At 52.4% G+C, this 18254-nt stretch overlaps 2 protein-coding genes across 2 annotated transcripts; one reads left to right on the top strand and one right to left on the bottom strand.

Annotated features, from left to right (window-relative positions):
* The first annotated feature begins 113 nt into the window (after positions 1 to 113).
* On the top strand, positions 114 to 14925 carry LOC100228623 (SITS-binding protein). The gene is made up of 13 exons (XM_072929570.1): positions 114 to 1098; positions 1607 to 1783; positions 3309 to 4294; positions 5096 to 5596; positions 7507 to 7678; positions 8398 to 8602; positions 9312 to 9462; positions 9551 to 9730; positions 10129 to 10397; positions 10863 to 10999; positions 12024 to 12145; positions 13220 to 13399; positions 14176 to 14925. The coding sequence occupies exons 4-13, from the start codon at positions 5138 to 5140 to the stop codon at positions 14347 to 14349; spliced, it is 2049 nt and encodes a 682-aa protein (XP_072785671.1). The 5' UTR covers positions 114 to 1098; positions 1607 to 1783; positions 3309 to 4294; positions 5096 to 5137; the 3' UTR covers positions 14350 to 14925.
* Positions 14926 to 15676: 751 nt separating this feature from the next.
* Positions 15677 to 17246, bottom strand: LOC115495433 (uncharacterized). The gene is made up of 2 exons (XM_030273611.4): positions 17130 to 17246; positions 15677 to 17049 (listed from the first exon to the last, which is right to left on the bottom strand). The coding sequence occupies exon 2, from the start codon at positions 17041 to 17043 to the stop codon at positions 15889 to 15891; it is 1155 nt and encodes a 384-aa protein (XP_030129471.4). The 5' UTR covers positions 17044 to 17049; positions 17130 to 17246; the 3' UTR covers positions 15677 to 15888.
* Positions 17247 to 18254: the final 1008 nt, after the last annotated feature.

Below are 18254 nucleotides of genomic sequence, written 5' to 3'. Positions count from 1 at the left end.
GAGGTGCAGCTGTTCGCTCTGCACAGCCACAGATTTTGTCATCAGTTGTGCCTTGTTTTCACTTTAAAAAATAGAGATTTGGGGCATTTTGAAAGCTTCTCCTAGACGAGAAGCACGTGGAAATGGTCTCACCACAGCCCTCTTCCTGGGAATGGTGGGAACAGTGGAATTGCCAACAGCCCTTTCCAAGCAGGTGCTGCCTTCAGAGATCCCAAATCAGCACCCTCACCCCCCTCTGAGGGATTTGAGTGCAGAGCAGGAACATTGAGGCTGTCTGGGAGCTGCATCATTCCCTGGATTTAAGGTACCTGGGCTGGGTTTGGAGGTGAAGGGGGTGAGTGCCCCATGAAGGGGGTTTTCCTCAGCACGGGGGGGCTCCTCTCTCCCCAGATTAAAAAATTTACTGAATATTGTGTATTAGGAACTTGGGTTTAGTGTCCCCAAAATATCAGGCTTTGTCTGAAGGTAAAAGGGGGGCAAAGGGCACATGGGAGCTGTTCCCATCCCATTGGAACCAGCCAAAACTGGCAGCTGGAGCTGGTGACCTTCCAGCTGGAAAATTATCCATCCCTGCATTATTTCAGGTACTCCAGCCCAAAATCTTCTTCTTGACATGAGACCCTCCTGAAAACATGGATGGGCTGTGGATGGACTCCAGGAGCTCCCAAATCCAGGCATTCCTGGTTCAGGGCACACAGGTGGCACGGGAAGGGACAAAGGTCGCTTGCAAAGGCTGATGCTGTTTACAAGGCCACGTTGTCAGTGCAAGTCCTGCTGCTTGTTTTTCCCTTTATAAAATACTGTGGAGTTCATGGAAATCTGGGATTGCTTTCCAGGAGGATATCTGGGCTGAGATTTGGGAAGTTAGGAACCAAATCACACTTTTTGCTTTTTTTTTTTTTTTTCTTTTTCCCTTTTAAACGGAGCTCAGCTTCAACAAGGAGACCAAAGCTTTCTAAGGAATGGAGAATTCCAGCACAGCCAAAGGCTTTTGCTGGCCCTGAAAGGCAAGGCTGGGAACTGCAAGGGGAAGGAAAACCCAAGGAGAATATTCACCATGGCACATTGGCTGGTTTATTCCCAGGATGGATTCTGAAGGTATCTTTTTCCTTTGGATAAACTCTGGGAGGGCAGGAAGATGGGATATCCATGTCCATGCATGTTGCCAGCTTCAGGGAATCCACTCTGGCTCATCACTGTGTATCCCAGCTTAGAGATCTCATGGATAAATGGATAAAAATGAGAGTTTGGTGTAGGCTTTTGAGGTACTGTGGGATCCATCCCCACAGGGAGAGTTTTGGAGTGAGGCTGCTCCCCACTGGGGAAAATGGAGAAGAAATGCCAAGTCCTGGAGGCATTTTGCTGCTCCCACCAGTTTTCCTTTGCTCTTGGCCAACCCATACAGCTTTCCTGATTTTTTTTTTTAAATTAAATAATAATATTTAAGAAATCCCAAACCAGAAACCTCTGGCTGGGAAGCTGTGGCTGTAATTGCTGGTGCTTAAAGGCTGTAGGAAAATATTGATGGAAAGGGCTGTGCCTTCCCAAGTGCAACCCCACAAAAGTGGAAAATCCCTGTGGTTCTCTGTGCTCTCCCTTTTTCCAGCCAGCCTGAAAGGTGATGACAGAGCTCTGGAAAGGAGTGTTATCCACAGGGTATGCAGTGATGGAAGCTCCTCTTAGATGACAGTGATCCTAAATCCCAGTGGGAATAACCCTTAGTCCCTGTTTTCTGGTGTTTCACCAAAAAGCTTGGACTCTCAGACTCTGGCTATGGATGCTGGTGAGTAAAATGTGTTTCCAGCCTCCCACTCCATCCCTTCCCTGGGCATTGTCCACATCCCACACAGCCCAGCAAACCTGGAGCGTTGGCAAACCCCTCAATCCTGGAATGGTTTGGGTTGGAAGGGGCCTTAAAGCCCACCCAGTTCCACTTCCCTGCCGGGAAGGGACACCTGCCACCAGATCAAGGTCCCTCGGCAGCCTTGGAGCTTGGAAAGCCCCACTGGGTATAAAAACATGACCTCCAGGTAATTTCAACCCTGAAAAGTCATGAAGAGGGAAAAAATGCTCCATTCTGCATAGGAGGATATTTTAAAATGTTTTAAAAAACCCCTCTGGAAGCAGAGGGGCAGGACACCCTTCTGGAATCCAGGGAGCCACCCCGAAATATTTTTTTTCCCTGTGGCCAGTCAAGGCTAAGTGGTTTTTGTTGGCAGTGGGAGGAAGATGAAGGGAGGTTTCACTCTGCTCGTGGGAGCCAGTTCATGCTGAGATTTGTGATGGGCAGGAAAACTCATAGATCCATTCCTCCTCCCAAAAACCAGGAGTTCTGGGAAGGTGGGAGAGGGCTTGGCCCAAACCCCCAGGCCACATGCAGAGTTGAGTGGGGCCCAAACTTGGCCAAATATTGAGTTGCTAAAAGTTCCAGCAGGATTTTTCTCTAGGAATTGAGCTGCTTTTTAAGAAAAGGTTTTTCAAACCATCCCCATTTCCTGCTCTCCCACCTAGGCATGGCCTCCTGTCCCTGCTTATCCCACTGCATCCCGGGGTTTCCCTAATCCTGCCTTGGGGGCCCCTCTGCCATTCCATGGATGTGATTTAATCTTTTGCCATGTGACAGAGCTTTGCCTTCAGCTGCTGCAGCCAAACAACCTCATCAGCTGCCCCCCTCCCAGCCTGCTTTGTGCTGGGAAACAGGGAATTGCCAATCCTTGGGCAGCTTTTGGCTGCTGCTGCCATGTCCCTTGCTCTCCCTTGGACAGAGCATTTAACCATCCCGGTGTACCAGGATCCCAGACCATCCCAAAGATCCCTTTTTTCCTCCCCTCTGCCCTGTTTCTGCAGGTTTTGCAGCCGAACCGAGCTCTCCCTGGGGCACATGGATCTGTAAAGCCTCACAAGTAATTCCACTGGCTCCAGTGATGCCCTGGCTGAGCAGCTCTGAATCACCACAGGGTTTATTCACTTCTCCTTGCTCCCCCTTTCCAGGTCATGGGGAGTGTTGCGCCTCTCAAGTGCCTCTAACACCCCTGGTGGAAGGAACCCTCCTCCTTCCTTACTTTTTAAAAACATTTTCCCTTTATTTTATGTAGATTTGGGGTCCCATGAGTCCGTCACCTACAGCTTTGCTATAACCTCTCCTGACTCCATTCCCAGAGGATCCCCAGCCCATTTGAGATGGACATCACAGTCTCCTGGCTCATATATCCTTGTTCATCCTTTCTCCTTATCTTGGATCCACCTCCTCTCCCGCTCTGGGGTCCCTCCTTGTCCTGATGCAATCCACCATTTTTCCCTCCATCCAGCACTGGATATTGCCCCACCTGCAATGAAAAATTAATCTTGGAGAGGAAAGGCCACATCCAAGGGCTTATTTGGGCCACAGAAGAGAATCTTCCTGGTGAATTTGGCTGTCCTGGGACTCTTCTTGAAGTCTGGGGTGAGCAGAGCTTTGGCCTTGGGATTGCTGGGGTTTTGCCTGGATGCAGGATGGGGAAACACTTTGAAATCCCAAGGTTTTTATATCTTGGCAGCCAAAATGTTGTAATATCACTTGGAAAATCCAGGTATTCCCTGATCACCTGTAGATACGGTGAGATGACTGTGAATGGGGACTGGAGCATGGAAAAGTTGATGGAAATCTCAGATTTTCAGAGTTTTTGCATTGGTGGGGATTGCAAGTGTCCTGAGAAGTATCTCCCCTGTGATTTTGGGTGCAGGCAGCACCCTTAGCTGCAGCCCTGGACTTAATATAAGGGAGGGTCCAGTGGCTCATGTGAAGTAGGAACAGGGATAAAATCCCCCAAATCTGGATAATAAGAGCAACAAAAGCCAAAGCAGGAGAATGGGGAGGCTCAGCACACCCAAGGGCTTCCCGTGTGGATTTACAGGTGTGGAGCAAAGACTCAACCAGAGCCACCTCAGAAAAAAAACAAAACAAAACAACCCCCAAAAAAAAACCCCAAAAACTAACCTTTAATATTACTCCCCTAGAGGTGAAAACCTTTAAAAATGCATATTTTCAATGTCCTGCCCCTGCTGGGGATGCAGCCACCTGTGGCTACGTGTGGGCTGCAGGGGAGCGAGCGGGAGGGACAGAGGGAGCAAGGGAGGGAGCTTGGCTTAAGTAACCTCCTGGGTTAGTCTGGATCAAGTTCCTTCAGCTCCACGGGTCTCAGATGCGGCCAGGAGGGAAAACTGTCCTGGGAAAGAGGAGGAAAACCTGCTCGTGGTGGGAAAAACATCAAGGACGCTTCGGGGGCTGTGACAACACCTCCAAACTTATTTTCAGGTAAGGGGGTGAGGGGTGTGTAGGGGTGGCTGTGCTGTGCCAGGGAGGTGGCACCATTCCCAGCTTGCCATCAGGCAGTGGGATGGGGCCTGGGATACAGGGACAAGCCAGTGCCACACCATGAAGCTGTCCCCACAGGTGACTCCTCACCTGGAGGAACAGTAGGTGCCCGCTCCCCTGGGCTCAGCCAGCGCCCAGACCCTGCTCACAGGCGGTTTTGCTCTGTGCATCATCCAAATGCTTTTCCAGGGAAGAGTGAAAGGAGATGGAAAGAGGATGTTGCATCCCCTCCTTTCTCGACCCACCCTGGGATGTTTTCCTGCACCCCTGGCTATTTGCTGCTGCTTCCAAAACCAGCAGGGAAGTGATGCCAAAGCCCACGGAGCAGCGGAGGCTGGAGCGCGGCCCCGATTCCCACTGTCCGTGGCCCCATCTCCCTCCTGGGCTCTGGGCCACGTGTGACACCTCCTCCTCCTCGCTGTCACTGGGTGCTGCTGGCTGTGCCAAGGGGCTGAGCCCCCGGGTTTGGGGGCTGAGCCACAGTCACCGAGCCCAGCAGTGGGATTTGCTGGGGAGGAGGCTGTGGAAGGGACTCCCCTTACCTTGGGATCAGCACAGAGAGAACCGAGTTGCAGCTTTCCCCCTTTTAAACGATTTTAAAATTTTATTTCATTATATATACATTATATTCATTAGGTCTTTGTGCATGCTTTTGGAGCTATCCCAGAGGATCTTTTGGAGCCATCCCAGAAGATCTTTTTGGAGCTATCCCAGAGGGTTTTCTTTCCTGTGCTGCTGCAGGAGGGCAGAGCAGCAGAGCCGCGGCATCCCTACGATCGCACCATGCCCCTCTCCCGCCACACCGGCCAAATCCCGGAGTCCACCTGGACCTTGGGCTTCAGGGAGATGACGGAGCCCTGGAAAGGCGCCGTGGGCTGCCTCGGCGTGGCCGTCTTCTTCGCCATGACCATCGGCATCATCTCGTGGCAGGCTGTGGAGCAGCCCCCGGAGGAGTGGGTGCTGCGGGGCCGGGCTGCGGGGATGCTGTGGGAGCGCGGCCGCGGGGCGCTGCTGCTGCGGGCGCTGCCGGCCGGCCGGCCCGTGCTGGCCATCGCCGTGGGCAGCGTGCCGGCCGCCGAGCCCCCGCCGCCCCGGGACCGCTGCTGGCACGACGGAGGCCAGTTCTGCTATTCCTGGGAGGAGGACGCCGAGCTCCGGCTGTCCCTGGAGCCGCCGGCAGCCCCCGGAACCGAGTGCTACAGCGTCCGCTGGACCCCGCTGCGCCCCGACGTGACCCTGAAGGTAACGGGGACCCCTCCGACTGCCTCCCAGCCCTTTGGGATCCATCCTGACCATGGCCCCCAGCTCAGTTATGGGGTGGCCGTGGTTCCCCGCCTTCCGCAGCTGGAAGGTGCTGGCTGGGGAAAAACCTTTGGAAGCATCGCGCCCTGAAGCTGAGCCCCAAAATCCTGTGGCGGTGCCACGCTGGTGACCCCGGGGTGGGAGAGTTGTATTTACTCTGTCTCCATATAAACACCTACTGGAGATGACAATGCTGGCGAGAGCCTCTTCCAACACAGACACAATGGGCAGCTCCCGCGGGATGGGAATAATCCGTGTCCGCTGCTGCAAACATTTTTGGTATCATTCCCTGTTTTCTCCCTCAGTTAAATAAAAGCAGACTCTGGGAAGGAGCCTTAGCAGGGGAAGGAGAAACACTGTCAGAGCAGGGTGTCCAGTTGTGGGGAGCCCTCGGAACAAGGAGGGAAGTGGGATGGGATTCTCTGGGATGGAGGATTGTTCCCCTTTAGCCATAAATCACCTGCTGGCACCATTTTGGGTGGGTGGAAGGTGTTGCCTGAGCACAAACCCTTGGTCTCTTCCACTGACATTGTGTGAGGCATTTGAGAGGATGAGTGAGACAGAATAGACTTTCCCCCACTTTTTTTTTAAAAAAACCCAAACCATCGGAAAATATGATCCAGTGAAATCTGAGTTCAGAACAGACTGTTTTCCCTCTTTCCCAGCTGGTGTAATGAGTTCAGCTGACACCTGGTACAGCTATCCTGAGCCTCCAGGGTTTCCACTTTAATAATTTACATCTCCTCTCCCCACCCCTTGGAGAGACTTAACCTCTCTGTGCCCCCAAGCTCAGGACTCCAGGAGGCTCCAAAGCCTTGGGATTGGGAATAAACGTGGGGTGGGTTGAGTGGGGAGGGCTCTGGGTCCCCTCTGCCACTCCAGGCCCCCTTCACGGCCCCAGATCTCTGGGCTTTCGGGGAAGCCCATCCTGCCTGGGAAGTCACGAGGACGCTAAGTCCTGCTGATCCCTCAATTTGGCAGAAAGGGGAAAGTTTGAGGAGCTCTGAAGTGAAAACTGATGGTTTCTGGCAGGAGGCGGGTCAAAAATGGGGATGTTCCCCATCCCAGGGCCCTGTCAGGCCTATGAGAAATGCCCAAATCCCCAAACAGAGTCTCTTGAGGGAATTTTTTGTCATCAGCCCTGGGGAAAGAGGGAAGCTGTGCCTTGGGAGGGAGGATGTGTCACCCTCAGGACACTGGTGCCATCAAGGTGAGGGCTCAAGATGGGGCTAAAAACTCAGGTGGGGACAGCTGCACATGCAGATTCACTCCAGAAAATCTGGGGAAGGCTGGTGGAGAGCTTAATGTGTTTTTAAAGTAGAAGAGAGGGGGAAAAAAACAGAGAAAAAAAAACACTGAATGAAAAATAACAACCAAATAAAAACCTGACCAAACCAAAAAGAAAACCTGACCAAACCAAAAAAACCCCAAACCAACCAATAAACCAAAATGCACAGATTTTCCAGTTGGGTTTCTGAAAGTGCCCTCAGTGCATTTTAAAGATGTTTCCTTGAATTTCCCCCTCTGTTGTCCTGTCCCACAGCCACTCACACCTGCAGAGTCTCTTCACTCTCGCCTTTGCAGCATCTTTTCACCTGCGACTCAGAGGTGTTTGGTAACTGTGGTGTGGTGCAGAAGCGTGATTGTCATGGCAGTTTGGTTTTATTTGTGCTCCTCCAGCAAAAACTGGTAGGCTTCAGGAAGCATGCCTTGCTTTTCCTTTGTTTTTGAATGAAACTGTAATTTTACGCTGTAAAAGGGGACATCTTCCACCAGCACAGTTTGCTCCAAGTCTGGCTTTCCTTCTCCTCCATTTTCCTTGCTCTTTGATGGTGTTTTCCTGGCTGCAGGATTGTTTTTCCATGGCCAACGTCTCCTGGTATGGAGGGCCGAGCATCCGTGCCCAGCGCTGGCCCCTCAACAGCGCCGAGAGCCCCGCGCAGCCCCTGGTCAGCGGCGACCTCAGTGCAAACCCCGCTGGCTTTGGACCCATCCTGGAGAGATACTTCCTGGGATCCACAGGTAACCACCTCCTTCCCTGGCCAGGGTCCAACAGCTTCAATCCCTGTGCTTTTCTGCCCCTCTCCTCAACTCTAAAGCAGCTTAAGAGCAGCGTAGATATCTCTGGGAATAAAATATCCAGCAAATGTAGCAGCAACAGGGCATGTGGGATGGATCCCACACTGCCTCATCCCTGTGGGAAAGCTGATGCTGAAGCTGAGTGCCTGAGGATGGGGTGGCCCAAATCACTCCTGGGACATCCCATGCTCTTGGTCTGCCTGGTTTGTTTTTAAGCCCAGATCTGCGCCCATTGCTGCATCCCCAGCTCCACAAGAGCAGCTTCGTGGCTTCCTGATGCCACTCTGGAATGCAGGATTCAGGCAGGAGTTCAGTTGTTGGTGTCATTTTTTGGAGTATATTTGGATTAATCTGCAGGTCATCAAACTTCAGCTATTACCCCAAATTAATCCAATTGACCTGCAGCTGCCCTGCACTGCTGAGGCTGCTGAATGTTGAGCAAAAAGGCCAGGAAATGGAGAAATCCAGCCCTTGAAAGGCATTTTGGACTCTGCAAGAGAATAGCAGGAGCAGGGTGGGGATGGTTGGCACAGCTGGATCTGTGGTGGGATCAACCCAGATCAACCTTGGCACCAGTCAGGCTCTGCTCATCCCTGCGGCTCCCAGGACCGGGAGCAGCCGGGTGCTTGCTGAAACACCATTTTCCCACTCTTCCCCCAAAGGAGTGACGGTGACAGTGGCTCCCGACGTGTCCCTGCTCCTGTCTCTGGAGAGCCACCGACAGTTCTGCCTGGAGACGCCGGCGGGACGAGCGGAACCCCTGCACTACCAGCTCTGTGTCAGCGCCGACGTGGCGGCCGCCCACCGGCACACGGCCGGGGCTCCGGCAGGAGCGGCTCGGACACTGCCGGACACGGCGCTCCTGGGGTGAGCTCTCCTTCCCTGACGGTGGGAACCCTTCCTGTCGGAATCGGAGGTATTGATGATCCCGAGATTGTAAAAAGTCTCTGTTTTCTGCCCCGTTGCCAAAGAAGAAGCCATAATTCGTCTGTGTTGTTTTCAAGGTTGTTTATTCTTGCTTATCTCTAACATGTTCTGCTGCCCTGCCGCAGGTCTGTCCTGCAGGGCAGCGTGCGGGGCTCTGCCCTCAGTGGGATGTTACAAACATTATATACCAGAAACTACCTGTGCTATATTTACAATAATGTGCCAATATCTATCTATGTTGAACAGTGTGTCCCCAGCCTAAACCAATAGAAAAATGCCAACACTACAGTGAAACATGGAGGGCATGAAGAAGAAGGAAAAGGACAAGACACACCCAATTTCCTCCATCTTGTCCCCTTTGAACCCCTAATCTAGAAACCTAAAATTTTACTTTTGCACCTGTGCCACACTTAATTATTGCTTATATCAAACACTCAGAGCTTGTAATTCATCCTGTAAGATTGAAAACTCTTTTCCATGGACAGAGATCAGAGACAGTGCCTCTTGGGGCTCTGTACAGGGGGGTTCCTGACCCCCTGCCAGGGTCCCAGGCCTTCCAGGGCAGCCAGAGGGAAGCCCTGGATTCCGACACTTCCGAATGTCCTGCTCGCTTTCCCAAGCATCTCATGCGGGATTTCCCACCCTGCAGATCTCCGATCTGGCACTACCACGGCCCGGAGGGTTCTGCTGCCAAAATCAAGCGAGGCCTGAGGTCGCTGGTGAGGAGGCTGAAGCGGCATCGCCTTCAGGAGGGCGTTGTGGCCCTGGGGGAGCGCAGCACTGCCGTCCTCGCCGCCGCGGTACGGCCGTCCTGCCACCCTCCGGGCACATGGGGAGCGTGGTGCTCCTCTCCCACAAGCCCCTTATTCCTGCCCTTCCCGCCCACAGGACCTGGTGCCCTCAGAGCGCAGGAAGAGGCAGGCCCCAGCACTGGTGGAACCTCTGGAGCTCTCCATCACGCTGTCCCCGTACGCTGGCGTCACCTCCTCGCTCTTCCTGCGCTCCCTGCGTGGCGGCGAGGCCGCTGGATACTGGCTCAGCCGCCAGCCCCGACCCGGTGCCAGCTCGGTATGGGACCCCCTCAGCCCCCAAACCAAAATTAAAGCTGAATAAACCCCCTCAGGTTTATCATTTTATCAAGGGACACAGCCCAATCCCACTGTGCTGGGACACAGCAGTGGTGGGGGAAGCAGCGTCTCTCCTCATTCCTATAGAAGCAGCTTTAAAATTTCCACTTCCAGTGTTCAGAATATTCCTCAGCTCCACTTTGTGTGGTCATTTTAATGATCCTTTTGCCACCAGCTCAGGGATTTTTGGGGGGTTGAGGGAAAATTTACACCTTGATGCACTGCACCACGACAGGGCAGGGTGGGATGGGGGCAGCATGGCATCCCCTGGCCTTGCACCCTGGAATCAGCAGGACATTCTATGGATCTGACAGGGATTTCCATCCTCCCCCTCCGCAGATCCCACTGCTGACCACCTGGAAGGGGCAGCTCTGCGCCCGCCTGAACGTCACCAGCGAGGCAGCGCTGGGCTGGTACCTGGCTCGTGCCCGGCGCCTGCGGCAGGCGCTGGGGGCCACCTACGTGGCCTTCGAGGGAGTTGAGGGCAATTCCTTCCTGGAGCAGGATGTCCCTGCTCCTCCTGAGCTGGCGGGTGATGGATACACCAAGGTGCTGGCGGCAGCGCTGGCGACACTGGGCAACAACACAATCATCAGCGCCGGGAGCAGGTGGGTGGGCACCTGCAGGTGCTGGAGCTGAAGGGCACAAGAACTTGCTGGGGGATGGTGGAACTGGTGCTTAGAATGTGCTCTTGGTATTCCCAGATGTTTCTTGGCACCCAGGGAAGTGAAGTGGTGAGGAAGTGGGATAGGGCAGCGTGTTGGAGTCAATGATCCTTGTGGGATGTGAGGATGGCATGGCCCCGGCACAGGGTACCTCGAGAAGCTGTGGCTGCCCCATCTCTGGAAGCGTCCAAGGCCAGGGTGGATGGGGCTTGGAGCAACCTGGGCTAGTGGAAGATGTCCCTGCCCATGGCAGGGGGTGGGACAGGATGGTTTTTAATGTCTCTTCCCACCCAAACCATTCTGGGACTATAACCTGGCCCCAGTGACTCCAAAGCCAACTGGGCATCATGGAATTTCAGCTCCTGTGAGCTCTCTAAGCACCTTGAAGGACTTGTGCTATTTCTCCAGATCCAGTCACCTCCCACTGTTTGTCCAGATGAGCCCCCTGCGCTCCGACTGGAGCCATGCTGGGCTGAAGGGGCTCATCCCCTCCGTGCTGCACTACAGCCTCCTGGGCTACAACTTCCTTATCCCTGATGCAGTAGGTAAGGATTGGTTTTCCATTTTTTTCCCTATTTCTGGCTTCTCTGCGCTGAATTTTGCAGCTTTTTTCCAGGCACGGGTGGTACACTTGCACCTTAGGTGTGCTATGGGAAGGCTTAGAGTGTTTTGCTCACCAGTTTTCTCTTGTACTGGCTTGAGTGGGATGAATGTTACCAGGGAAAAAAATTAGGAACTAAAAACAAAAGAATATGCTGTAAATATTGCCAGGCAACTCCAGCAGCAGCCGTGTCTCTGGGGATGCCCTTCCCAGAGTTCCACCACAGCCCACCCCTGCGGGGTTTGGCTTGGGCTAAGTCCCACCTGGCACAGGCAGGATCTGCATCCCCAGGCTCCTGGCTGGGGAATGGATGTTCCTAAAACCCCAGCAGCTCTGCTCCAAGTCTGCATTTCTGCTCCAAAGCAAAATGGCTGCAGAAGTCCTGAAATAAAAGCATTATAAAATGGCAAGAAACAGCTTTAATCAGGGCCAAGTGGATTCATTTCCCTTTTTCTTGGAGCTGATGGAGTCAGTGGTGGTTAAAACATGCCCTGAGTGTGCAGTGGCTGTGCAAAAGTGTCAAACATGGAGAGCTGAGCTAAACAACAGCCCTGAAATAGGGGTTGAGAGCAATATGTCAATTTGGCATCTATTTTTAGCCTGTTTTCCTTAGAAAATGAGGCTCAAGCAATCCCAGCATGGGAGTTTGCTTCCCAAAGAGAAGCCCTTGGCTTGCGTGGATGGGAGTGCAGATCCTCCTGCACACAGAGAGCTGGGCAGTTCACTGCCAGGGGTTGTGTCCCAACAGCCTGGGAGCTGCAAGAGCTTGGAAAAACCTCTGGAGGAAACAGGAATTTGTGGATGGCTGGGCAAGCCCTCGGTGCTGGGGGGTTTGTTCCATTTCCAGGGAAGCCGTGCCAGGTTTTCAGAGCGATGGTGACACTTTAGGCACTGGGAGGAGCTCTGAGGTTTCTCCAGAACCTTTCCATGCTATGGGAGGTCCTCACTCCAGCCCCATGTTCCCACAGGAGGGAGTGTGGCTGGAGCCACCCAGGGGGACCCGGAGCTGTTTGTGAGGTGGCTGCAGATTGTGACATTCCTGCCCGTGATGGCCTTTGGGACCCCGCCCTGGCTCTGCTGTGATGCCTGGGTACGCATCCCACACTCCAGAGGGGAGGACACCGGGATCCTGACATGGCCAATGCCCCCAAAAGCCATGGAAGGCCCGGCAGGGATCTCCTGCCAGCTGCTGTCCTCAGCTTTCCACTGAAGTGGGAATAAATCCATTATCAATGGCCTTAGATTCAAGTACCAATGGATTTAAATCAAATGGATTTGTGTCTGCTATCAATGGATTTAATTATATTTCAATTCAGTGGATTCATATGTTTATCAGTGGAATTTAAATCAAATTGATTAAGGTCCTTTATCAATGGATATAAATCCATTTAAATAAGATTAATTAATATCCATTATCAATAGATGTAAATGAATATAAATCCATGGGTTTATATGCATTGTCAATGCACTTAAATTCACTTAAATCCAATGACTGATATCCATTATCAATGGATTTAAATCTATTTAAATCCAATGGGTTTATATTCATTATCAATAGATGTAAATCCATTTATATCCAATGGATTCATGTTCAATATAACTGGACTGAAATACATTTAAATCTAATAGATTCATATCTGTTATCAATGTATTTAAATCCAATGGATCCACAACTATTTTCAGTGTATTTAAATAAATTTAAATTCATTGGATTTAAATTCATTAACAACAGATTTAAATCTATTCAAATCTAATGTGTTCATATCTGCTATCAATAGATTTAAATCCAGCTGATTTGTAACAATTGCCAATGGATTTAAAGCCATTTAAGTCCAATTTATTTAGGTCCATTATCAATGGATTTAAATGTTTTACCAATGGATTTTTAGCCAAAACAATTAACATCCAAATATATCCAATATATCCAATTAATCCAATTAATATCCATATCAATTAATATCCAAATCAATTAATATCCAATATCAATCCCATTTGCACCATAACTTGAGCAGGACATTCCAATTCAGTAATTTCCCTTCCTAAGGGAATACATGTTTTACTTTTGAATTTTTTTATTATTGTTTGTTTGTTTGTTTGTTTTTCCCTGCCTGCTTTGCTGTTTCCTGGGTGTTGGGCTCCTCATGGATTTGTCCCCCACCTGCAGGTCCTGAATCTGACCCGCCAGTGCATCCAGAGGCACCGGGACTTTGTCGTGCCTCTGCTCCTAAAATACAGTGAGGAGTGGCAGAGTTTGGGATTCCCCATCTTCCGTCCTGCCTGGTGGCTCAGCCCCACGGATCCAGTTGCATTCACCATAGAGGACGAGTTTCTCATTGGAGATGAGGTGGGAATTCTGCATTATTCCTGTAAATTCAGCTTTGCACAAGTACAAACCAGGACTTGGATTTAAGCAGATTTAAATCCAAGCCAAAGCAGCTGAGTTTTGTGGGTTTTGGGTTTTTCTTTTTGGAAAAGGTTGGCTTTCCTCATGAAACTCTTATTTGGGGCCCCAAAACCCTCTATCAGCTTTGGAAGTGAAATGATTTAGCAGGAATAAAGAGTCTCAGAATGCTGGGAACTGCTTTTGCCATGAAACAAGGGGGAAAATGCTCCCTGAAGGTGGAATTACATTGGGTCTATCACTGGGAAGGAAGTTTTGCAAGAAGCACATTTCTGATGGGATTTTTTTTCTCCTGGTTTTTGAAAATATAAACTGGATGGAATCTTGGGGCAGCTGCAGGCAGGGATGATCCCAGTCCCAGCCAAAGGAATGTCACTGCACTTCATTAATGTTTCTAAACTGACAGAAGGCAGGGGTAGATGGGATTGGGAAGGAACTCCCAGTGAGGCTGGTGAGGCCCTGGCACAGGGTGCCCAGAGAAGCTGTGGCTGCCCCATCCCTGGACTGTCCAGGGCCAAATTGGATGGAGCTTGGAGCAACCTGGGCTAGTGGAAGATGTCCCTGCCCATGGCAGGGGGTGGGACAGGATGGTTTTTAAGGTATCTTCCCACCCAAACCATTCCAGGATTCCCTGATGACCATCTTATCCCCACACGCACATCCTGACTAATCCTCCCTCTGCTGAAGTTCTGGTTTTTTTCTTTTTCTTCTCCCTGCAGGTCCTGGTTGCTCCAATAACAGAAAAGGGACAAACGTGGAGGGACATCTACCTGCCAGGAGAGGGGCACCTCTGGCTGGACACCAACAGTGCCCGAGTGTTTGATGGTGGCACCACGCTCAGGAATTACTCTGCCAGCCTGGCCGAGGTGCCAGTGTTTGTAAAGACCTCCTGAATTCAGGCTGGGCAGCTCTGGGACAGAGACCTCCGAGGGCAGCGCTACCCTCAGACTTCCAGCCTCTTTGCACTTTTCCCAGATCCCCCTTTTTTTTTGTTTTGTTTTGTTTTTTACTTCAGCAGAAATTATCTGAATTTTCTTACTCGTTGTTATCCTAAAGCAGTGGCTCTGCCACCAACATCCGTCCCCACCAAATGCTGCATTTTTTCCAGGGTTTTCCCGGTGAAATGTCTGTGTGTGTATGTTCAGGTGGGCATATCCAGCATTTCCAGGTCCCTGGCACCGTGCTCAGAGAGGCAGTGATATGATTTTCCAGGAGATAAACATCAGCTCATACCTGAGGGGAAGTTTTGTATTTAATGAAAAAATTAAGTCTAGGGAAAAATTACCAGGATAGTTTTGGTGCTGTGTGTGGCCACCTCCTGTGCTGAGCAATGCTGCTCCCACCCGAGGCTGTGTGTGTCTTCCAGGTAGCAAGAGCTCACCTTCTGAGTAAATTTTTGGAAAATGAGTGAATTCCAGGTGTATTTAAAGCAGGTTTCTGTGGAAGAAAAATAAACTTGATCAAGCAGAGGAGTGGCTCTACCAGAGCATGATGTGGATATCGAGGATGCTTGCCCACCTCCTGTGTGCCCAGGCTCCTGCTTTTCACCATTTGTTGAATTTTATGGCTTTTTTTCCAATTATTTCTTGCAGTGCAAGAGGGATCCAGTGTGACCAGGCTCCTTCCATCCAGCAGAGAATGTATCCATAGGCAAAATCCACATCTCACATGCTGAATATGCATCTTGGGAGATGATCAGCTATGCTGATACCCCAAATTGGAGATCAATGGGACACTGCAGGTTAGTGGGGTGATTCCAGAGGCTGGCAATTGGGGACAGGGACTGGATGACAACTGGGAGGAAAGTTTAGGGCAAGTTTTGGCCCTGGAGCTGGGCTTGGGCATCTCCAGCACTGATTTGTATCAGCTACATATTATGTTTTTGGGGAAAATATTCCTGTACCAAGCTGTAGCTCTGCTGAAAAAATGCTGTGGAGTACTAACTTCTCCCAGCAAAGCACGCCTGGATAAAACTGAAGGGAAAGAAAAGGCAAAATCCAAGTCAGGTTCAGCCATGGAATGGCTGTGAGGGCATGGAGAGGGGGAAGATCCCCTCAGCTCCTTCCTGGATCCACAGAGACACTTAACAATGCTTGGGGAGAGCTCACAGAGGGAAAGTATGAAACTCACGAGGGCAACCTAAGGGCGTGGGATGCTCCAAAATATCTGTGGAGGCTCCTGAGGTTGCAAAAACACAAAAAGAAGATAAGGGGTGCTGGCTCAAGTGGCATTTGTTTATTTGCAGCGAGTCAAGCCCTGGAACAGGATGTCCAGGGAGGATCTGGTGGCTCCATCCTGGGCGATCACCAAAACCTGCCTGGACACCCTGGGCTGAGTCTGAGCATGGCAATTCCCATTTTGGGAGGGTGGGCTATGCGTCCCTGCACCAGCGCCGCCTCCTCCTTGAGGATGTTCTGCTGGGACCTTGGAGCTCATTCTTGGTCATCATTCCAGCTCCTCCACTGCCTCTGCCTTGTGGCATGGTTGTGTGGCATTCCCTGGGAGGCTCTCTGGGAGTTCTGCCTTCTCCTGTGGGATCTGCCCCGGGTTCGGTTCCTTGCCGCATGCTGTTGCCTGGAGGAATCCCGATCTTCCCACTGGTGTCTCTCGCTCCTCCTCTCGGGGGTGTCACGCTGGGGCCTTGGAGTGTGTCTGTCATCAGCATTCCAGCTCCTCCAGCGCCTCTGCCTTGTGGAGTGCTCGTGGTGCACCGTTCCCTGAGAGCCTGCCTGGGAGTTCTGGCCTCTCCTGTGGGATCTACCCCGGCTTTGCCTCCTTCTTGTGCGCCGTTGTCCGGAGGCATCAGCATCTTCCCACTGGTGTGTCTCACTCCTCTCTGAGGGGACATCGTGCTGGGGCCCTGGAGCGTGTCTGTCATCAGCACTCCAGCTCCTCCAGTGCCGCTGCCTTGCGGAGTGCTCGGGGGAGCCTGTCTGGGTGTCCTGCTCTCTCCTGGAGGGCCTGTCCCAGCCACGGAAACGCTCCCTGCCCCTGCTCCACCTGCGGCGGCCCCGCGACCGTTCCTGCTGGCTCCATGACCTGCGGGGCCTGCGCCGGGATCGATGTCCCTGCGAGGAGGCTGGGACGTCCCACTCAAACCTCAGAGTCTGTCCCTCTTCGGGTGCGTCCTCTCTCCTCTGCAGCTGCCACTGCCTCCTCCTCGGGGAGTCGCTGCCTGGGGCGTGCCAAGACTCCCGGCGGCCATCGCGGGGCCACCTCATGGATCTCCTTGGCCTCCTCTCCCAGGGTCCGGAGCAGCTGCGTGGCTGCTGTGCCGAGCGGCCACGCCATCTCCGCTTCCTCTCGTAGACCCGCTCCTGCACTTCGTGGTACAGGGCCACGTGCTGGGGGTAGGGGTGGCGCGTGGGCCGCTGGCACCGCGGGCACACGGCCTGGCCCAGGCTCCAGTCCCACAGGCACAGCCGGCAGAAGCAGTGCCGGCACGAGCTGGAGCACGCGGTGCTGATGTCCCGGCACTCCGGGCACGCGGTGTCATCCCGGCTGTTGTCCTGCGGCGCGGCCGGGCCAGCCTGGCTGGTGCTGGCAGCAGAGGTGCCCGGCTCTGGAGTGTCCTCCCTTGATGACATCTCGCCCTGCAAGAGGCACAAAGTCTGTTTTAGGTGCCCCTCCCCAAAACCCCGCAGCTCTTTGTCCCTCCGGGGCTGTCCCGCACCTCAGCAGCGGGGCCGCGGTGGGGCTGGAATAGCGGCGTTTGAGCCCCACGGATCTCACCATGGGATTGCGGCTCTGGGCCCCCTGTCCTGCTTTTGTGACGTGGCCCGTGTCCTGTGGCTGCTGTGAAGTCACCGATGGTGCTGTCACAAAGGGCCACTGTTGAGGTGTGGGACAGCCCCAAAGGGCTGAGGTGCTGTGCTTGGGTTTAGGAACAGGTGTCGGCAGATAAATTTTGCGTCTTGCAGGGCAAGAAGGTGTCACAGGAGGAGAACCCAGAGGGGATCCTCAGGGGGAGGCCACAGGAGGTGCCCAAGGTGGCATCATGATGGCCACAGGTGGCTTCGGCACGGCCAGGGCTACAACTCATCATGAACTACAGGGTTGGGACAAGGGAAATGGCTCCAAAATGGAAAAGGGGCAATTTAGGTGCAATACTGGGAAGAAATCCTTCCCTGTGTAGGGGTGAGGCCCTGGCAAAGGTTGCCCGGAGCAGCTGTGGCTGTCCCATCCCTGGAAGCATTCCAGGTCAGGTTGGACAGGGTTTGGAGCAGCCTGGGATAGTGGAAGGTGTCCTTGCCCGTGGCAGGGGGTGGAACTGGATGATCTTTAAGGTCCCTTTGAGCACAAACCACTCCAGGATTCTCATCAAGAAGAAGGAGGTGGCAGCGGAGCAGGGCTTGGAACAACACTGACCATGACTTGAGTCTGCACCCTGAGAGCTGAGGCTCTGCTTGGGTGAGGCTCCATGGGGACACACCAGGAATCTTTCAATTTATTGCCCTACGGGATAAGAACAGTTCTCTGAAGCAGTTCATTTTACTGGAATCATGGCTATCCTGTTTTCTTCGTGATCTCAGGTTTGTTGCTATTGTTGATAAAGTAAATTAAGGAACCTTCAGCCATGAGGACCCAAATCCTACTAGAATAAAGGAGTAAGGGCTGAAAAATTCTGTCTCCTGCGTATGCGAATAATTGGATCGTCTTTCTTCTACAGTGCTCCCTTCTTAGAGCAGTAGGGGGACAGGGAGGTGTCTTAGATGAATCAGAAAAGAATTTCCTAAGGAGCTGTGCCTTGGGCTGAGAAGGATGTTTTCTGGGGACAACAAAAACAAGTAAGTTTTTG

This window comes from Taeniopygia guttata, chromosome 5 (genome assembly GCF_048771995.1).
Source record: "Taeniopygia guttata chromosome 5, bTaeGut7.mat, whole genome shotgun sequence".
Classification (NCBI taxonomy): Eukaryota; Metazoa; Chordata; class Aves; order Passeriformes; family Estrildidae; genus Taeniopygia; species Taeniopygia guttata.
The sequence above is the reverse complement of the archived record's forward strand: the minus strand, read 5'-3'. Positions and strand labels throughout refer to the sequence as shown.

Coding starts and splice junctions, on each gene's coding strand:
- LOC115495433 (XM_030273611.4), bottom strand. CDS start 17,043: ATGTCATCAAGGGAGGACACTCCAGAGCCGGGCACCTCTGCTGCCAGC.
- LOC100228623 (XM_072929570.1), top strand. CDS start 5,138: ATGCCCCTCTCCCGCCACACCGGCCAAATCCCGGAGTCCACCTGGACC. Junction 5,597..7,506: donor GCCCCGACGTGACCCTGAAG/GTAACGGGGACC, acceptor TCCTGGCTGCAG/GATTGTTTTTCCATGGCCAA. Junction 7,679..8,397: donor ATACTTCCTGGGATCCACAG/GTAACCACCTCC, acceptor CTTCCCCCAAAG/GAGTGACGGTGACAGTGGCT.